Source organism: Telmatherina bonti (assembly GCF_933228915.1).
Source record: "Telmatherina bonti genome assembly, chromosome: 6".
NCBI classification, from domain to species: Eukaryota; Metazoa; Chordata; class Actinopteri; order Atheriniformes; family Telmatherinidae; genus Telmatherina; species Telmatherina bonti.
In genome coordinates this window covers 3,215,237-3,221,477 of record NC_136624.1, presented here as the reverse complement: position 1 = coordinate 3,221,477, position 6,241 = coordinate 3,215,237, and the positions used below count along the sequence as shown (strand labels likewise).

General features: G+C 37.3%; 1 protein-coding gene across 1 annotated transcript in view; it reads right to left on the bottom strand.

Annotated features, from left to right (window-relative positions):
• The window catches only part of LOC306757747 (integrin alpha-5-like), a gene marked incomplete at its 3' end in the record, with an annotated part of 91,720 nt that extends 86,659 nt beyond the window's left edge, over positions 1-5,061 (bottom strand). The window contains exon 1 of the mRNA XM_079242873.1: positions 4,865-5,061. Within this exon, the coding sequence (XP_079098999.1) occupies positions 4,865-5,007 (143 nt within the window). The 5' untranslated portion in view covers positions 5,008-5,061. The remainder of the gene's footprint in view (positions 1-4,864) is intronic.
• Positions 5,062-6,241: the final 1,180 nt, after the last annotated feature.

The window sequence follows — 6,241 nt, the reverse complement described above, 5'->3', positions numbered from 1 at the left end:
ATCCTTATAGTGTCGTTAAAACAAAGCGAATGGAATGATGACCCCTAAATTATCATTCTCTAGCTATGTTTTCACATTAGCAAAACAGCTTTACAAGGAGCTCATTTGCTAGCTACCTTTACAGTAAAAAATTTATTTGCAACTTGCAGAAAGTGTTATAAAATACATGGAGAATTTGAAATAAAACACAACCATGTTCACACCGTGCAATGTCCATCTAATAGAAATACAGGTCACAATATTTGATAGTACTTTCATATTGGTGTTTAGCTGTTATTTGATGAATTTTGCATGTTGTCATGTTAACATCTGCATGGCAAAAGTACAAACTAAACATGGGTACTCTGTGTCTCCTGCAAAATATGGATAAATAATACAAGCTGAGAAGATGAGTGAACACTCATACAAACTATTCAGTTATGTAGGTCTTAATATTTCTTTAAAAATATTAGCACATAAATTAGAATTAAATTGAGTAGACAGTCAAATTTTAATTCAGTCCAATTTAGGGCTGGGCGATATGACCTTTTAGTAATATCCCGATATTTTTATGCCATGTCACGATATACGATATATATCTCGATATTTACCTCAGCCTTGAATGAATGCTTTGGTGCATACAATCACATCAGTAAGATGATTTTGTGTCTCCATTAAAACATAACTGTTCATACTGCATTAAGATATGCTGATTTTAAACATTCATGCCAAAAGGATGAAATTGTAACGAAGCAAACTGATCAAAACCGTATTTATTGAACAGTTAAAGCAGCGGCAGAAACATGTCATTTTAAAACAAAATAAAGGGACTTTGCATGATGTAATAAATGCAACGTATGAAAATAGGTGCTCTAGGGGGGACTTTTCAAATGATGAACTATTATAAGGCTTTGCTTTATGGATACGTTTTTGAGTTGTTGTGTATTTTTTTAATCGCAGAGTTTAGCGTAGAAATCAGTCTTATAATCCAGGCAGAATGTCCTCGTATCGTCTCCAATAAACGGCTTCAGCCAGTTTTTAATTCAGGGTTTGATTCCCACTGCTTTCTGTACTTTCTAGAGACATGAGGAGCCAGATAAATATGCTTGTGTCACACACAGTGGATGAGGTGAGTAAATGACAGAGGCTGTGAATGTAATCAAATAGAATGAATTATTTTTGCGTGACGTGAAAAACGTTGTAATTTCCGTCCCACTCTGTAATCCAGAGCGGGATCAGTGGCGGATTTGGCTGTTCATTGTGACTGTAGGTGGAGTCGTGCAGGTGTCCTCTCTGCTCCTCTGACTGGCTGCAGCTGCAGCCGGAGCGACTGAGTGCTTTAAGACGGGGAGAGACTCTCCTTCTGACAATAACTTTACAATATGCGCTTTAAAGTCAGTCGCCAAAACACCAGGAAAGTCTCCAATAACTCCTGTAAAAGCTGCTAGATTTGTCGCTTTTCACAAGAAGTCGCCAGATTTAGCGAGAAAGTGTCTCCACGCTGCCTCTCATGACGTAGCACGTACATCACGTTATGTACGTAACGAGGTGCGCTTGCTTTAACTCTCGAGGAGGAGGGAGGAAACCCCGCCCACAGCTAAAAACACCTGCGTGACAACAGGATACTCCAATATGACGAATATAGACATTTTCTATATCGCACAGGGGACTAGCCACGATATCTCCAGTATATTCGATATATTGCCCCGCCCTAGTCCAATTAGGCTTTATTTATACAGTGCCAATTCACACCAAAGTCATCTCAAGCAACTTAAAGCCAATTCACCATCATCCAATCAAAAGAAACCCATATTAATCCAATTTAAAATCAATGTTGATGACTGTCAATTCATAAAAAAACAAAACCACAAAGGTTAAGTAGAGCCAGCGGGATGCATCAAATCCTTTACTCCTCCCCTGTCTGTCTACTGGCTGGCTTTCAGTTTTCACATTTATGTGAAAATGTCACTTAATATGCCTGGTTCCCTATTGCTAAATGAACAAAGTGAAATTGTAAACTATTGTCATGTCATAATTTACTGCCTAAATTGTGGAAGTACTCAAGACGATCATGTGAACGAATGTTCCTGTCAGCAAGTTTTCTTAAACTGGGCTGCGATGGCTGGAAGACTGGAAGCATTGGAAAATGTTTACTATGCTTGGCTGCTTCTCCAGTCGTAGCTCCTATGAAAATAATCGAATGGCTTGAGTGTAATCATCCGTTGGTTTGATGCTGCAGACAGAACATTAACAAAGTTATATTGCACATTTTTCCTTGTATTTTTATCATTAACTAATGTCTCTGTTTAACAGATCCATATTAATACTCAGGCAGAGGCAGCGAGACCGTTTCATTAGCACTTAGTATTGGGTTATCAGACAAAAAGGCATTTATATGCAATTATGTAGTTAGATGGGAAGAGAGTATTCAGTCTGAAGAAAAAAAGCAGCACACACACCAATGTATAAATAATTCTCACAACCTTTTGAATTTGGAGGCCCAATCGTTACCTGCTTGTCTCAAAAAATAGACTTGATCAACAAGGGGAAATATACAAAACCTCTTACAGTCATTTTACGGATACCTGACAACCAGCAAAAACAATTCCATCAGCAGAATATATTCAGCGAAGCCATTTCCCTGCTGCGTTGTTTACCCCAACACAACAGCCTGGATTCACATGAAGATGTTCAACATGTCTGTGCTGTTGACACACATTCATTTCATTGGGAACAAAGCAAAGCATTGTCCAATGTAATAACCATGACAAGCAAGGAAATGCTAAGTCTGAACAAATGGACTTAAATTAATGTCTTTTTAGCCCACAACATGCCTTGAAACAATGAGAAGCCTAGCTGAGGAAACACAGAATCTCAATCAGTTTCCTCCCAGGAAAACGCCTACACCTTTTTCTTCCTAAATACCCTAAATACTACGTGATTCAAGACTAACATACATATCCGTCCAGTGTTTTATTAATCTCTTTCCTATTGAAAGTTTAGCAAAAAATATTTATATTTGACAAGCATTATTGCTGTCTGTTTGCAAACAAAGACTGTTAGAAAACTAGGTAGCAATTTGCTAAGAATTAGAAAAAATAGACCTGACCTATACGGTTGATTGAAGTATACATGTGGAATTTCTGTTTTTACTCTTTTGGTACATGGAACAAATCTTAATATAAAACAAGCATTCAATTAGAAATGCGAGGGGATTGGGTGTTCCTCAGATTGGAATATCCAAGGGTATTTTTACTAATACAAGAAATTCACCCAGACTTTCTGAAACACTGAACGGATTTATAATTTTTACTCTTATTGTGGTTACCCATGTAGAAATGTTTACTTCTTTAGAAAATCCAAAAAATCCTTTAATGCCTCCTCTGCAGTTCATAAAAAGTAAAGATATGTGAGGGCAATATTTCAAGTTCAACTCATTTTATAGTCTCGTAACGATACATTTCCAAACAAGAAAAACTGTGGTGTGTAGAACTGAACTAACTTGCTGTATTTATAAATGACCCACTCATCAATCTTCCCAAAATCTATCAAGTACAACATTTTGAAGTTTTAAAAAGAAAAAGATTGAAAATAAATGAATAAATAAAACTTGTCTTTCTTCACTGAGGACCTACGTAGAAAACTGAACATGTAAATGAGATCTTTAAAACAAAAAAAAGGGTGTAGAACTAAAATAACTGAATATTGCATCGAAAGTGGTGAAATAATATAAAAGAGTAAATCAATATTAGTAAGACCAAAGAGTTGTGATTTACACAGATTGAACGCAGTCTGGAACACCAGGAACCAAAGAGTTCATCAGAGAACTTCACACAGTCAACATTTTATCAGAAATATTTCTGCTTTTTTCTAAACTTGCTAAATATGTTGAAGCATAGGAACTATTTTATGTTGGCCTTAATGTGCTTTTAATGCTAAAAATGCCTTCGTCAAGCTCCAGCGAGTTTCTTTTTTTCACTTGTCAAAAGCCAGATGATCTGAATCAGCTGATTAACGCGTTGCTATGGTTACACCGTAACAGTGTGAGTTTAAAGCATCTTTATCAGGAATAGAATTTATTTTTTTCTTCTCCAGGCAATTGCTGATATGTTTTCACATAGCCCCATTAAGAATATCTGAAACTGATCCCAGGGTACCTGTGTTTCCATTCATTCCGGAGATTGTTAAATCTTAAGCCTTGCCTGAGACCAGCTCATTCTTGCAGCATCATGGGCTCATCAGCTTTGGTTCAGACACTTCCAACATTCATATTTTGAAAATATGACTTAGTATGTCTGTTTGTGACTGATCATCAAATCTAAAGGAAGTCAGAAAAAGTGACAACACATTATCTCACTAAGCACATCCTCAGAAAAACACCCCCGTGGACCCATATTCAGAGTAAGATTTGTGTTTTCAAGAGGGTAACCCCCTTCTCTCTGGAATATCACTCTCTCTCTCTCTCTCACACACACACACACACACACACACACACACACACAGAGAATAGGGGGGCTTGGGCTTGTATGTCTGTTTCCAATCATACTTGGGCTGGATTCCAGACTGTGTATTTGTAGCTTAAAAGACATGAAAGTGCACATAAATGAAAAAAGATCTTAATTTCATTTGACTCAAACAATTAAAAAGAGCAGAACTGAAGTTTAAAATGTTGTCATTATTGTGTTGTCATCCCTGTTCATGACCTCTCCTGCCAGCCAGAGTTTGGCTCGTGATGCCCTGACATCTTGGTGTGTGGAAATTACAGATTGGTGTTGACACAAAGAAAAACGGATTCAAGTGTCTGCAATACCCTGCTAAAATGTCTCAAAGTGATGATGAATCATGTTCAAAACTCCAGAGTTCAGAGTGAAATTGAAGATTTTACCTAGAAGAGTTTCCAAAGAACTCCACTGAATACCCGAAATAACTCCCCGGCGGTCCAGTGAAAAGCACGCGCTTCTCCGTGTCCAAATTAAAAGCCCAGCAAAGTTTCATCCATGCCACCAAAGCAACAAGCAGAACCATCATGGTTTGGTAGCGTTCCCTCCACGTCCAGCTAGTCTCTTCTTTAACCCTCCGGGCTGGTCCTTCTCCGCCTCAGTCGGGGGGTCTAAAACAGAAGTCTGGACGGAGAAACAAGCAGAAAAAGTCCCTTCAGCTCCAGCAGGTCCTGAGTGGCGATTCAGAATGAACAGTTCAATGTAAACAGAGAAGGTGAAAGAGGAGAAGGAAGAAACAGCGCAGCCTCATTTAGGGTGGAGCTTTCCAAATTCCCACAAGGTCTGTTCTGTTTTTACTGCAACAGAATGATGACTAATAATGCCAAATTTGCCCGAATGTATTTAATAAAGACTTTATAAAAACAAATAATTCAGAGATTGGTTCTTCCAGCATAACTGAAGAGAGAGGATGCAGTAGAGCAGCCAATCAATGTGAGAACTCTTCACTACTTTTTAATGAATGAACTGCAAAAGTTAACAAAAAACATTTTATTTTCTATTGATGCAGTCCTCTTTAATAATTACATCATGGACTACAGTTTTTTTTTTAATTTATTTATTTTTTTTATTTATTTTTTTTTTTTTATCCATTTCAGGCCAATGACATAATATAGTGGGTTTAGGGCAAAATGTCTTGTTAATTTAAAAAAAAAAAAAAAAACAACTTTTTGACAGTATTGGCAAAGTATTGTATTTTTTTTTTATTATTACATTAAAATTGAGGAAATAATCACATTGTTGGAGGATATTACTGGTTGCTCACAGCAGAACTTTGATGTTGATTCATGATGCAGCCAACTCACATGCAGTTTCTTGTTGAAATGAATAATCACCTTGCAGGGTTTGCTATAGTTAGTACTGTGGTAGTGAGAACCTTTACATTCTACAGAATGGTCCTGTTGGACCAGTTTCAGTTAAATCACTAGTTTGTTGATGGTGTTTTCTTCTCTTTTAGCTGTTCTTAAGTGGAAGGAGTGTGTCACTGAATGAGAGTTTTTACTTGTGACTTGTTTGGAACGGTTTTCCTGGTCAACCAAACATCTGTTTGGGTATTTCCTCCTAAGCAGAGCCAGTTCTCTTCTGGTGCATAAAACCAATTTCAAACTGTAGTTACATTCAGACAGTATTCTGTCAAACATGAAATCATACAGGGCCTGACTTTGGGAATGTGACTTGAAGGGCAAATCTTACAGGGGAAAAGTTATGAAAATGTGTTGGAATGAATCCTGGTTCCTGCTATTATATTTTAAGGCCTGTTTCCA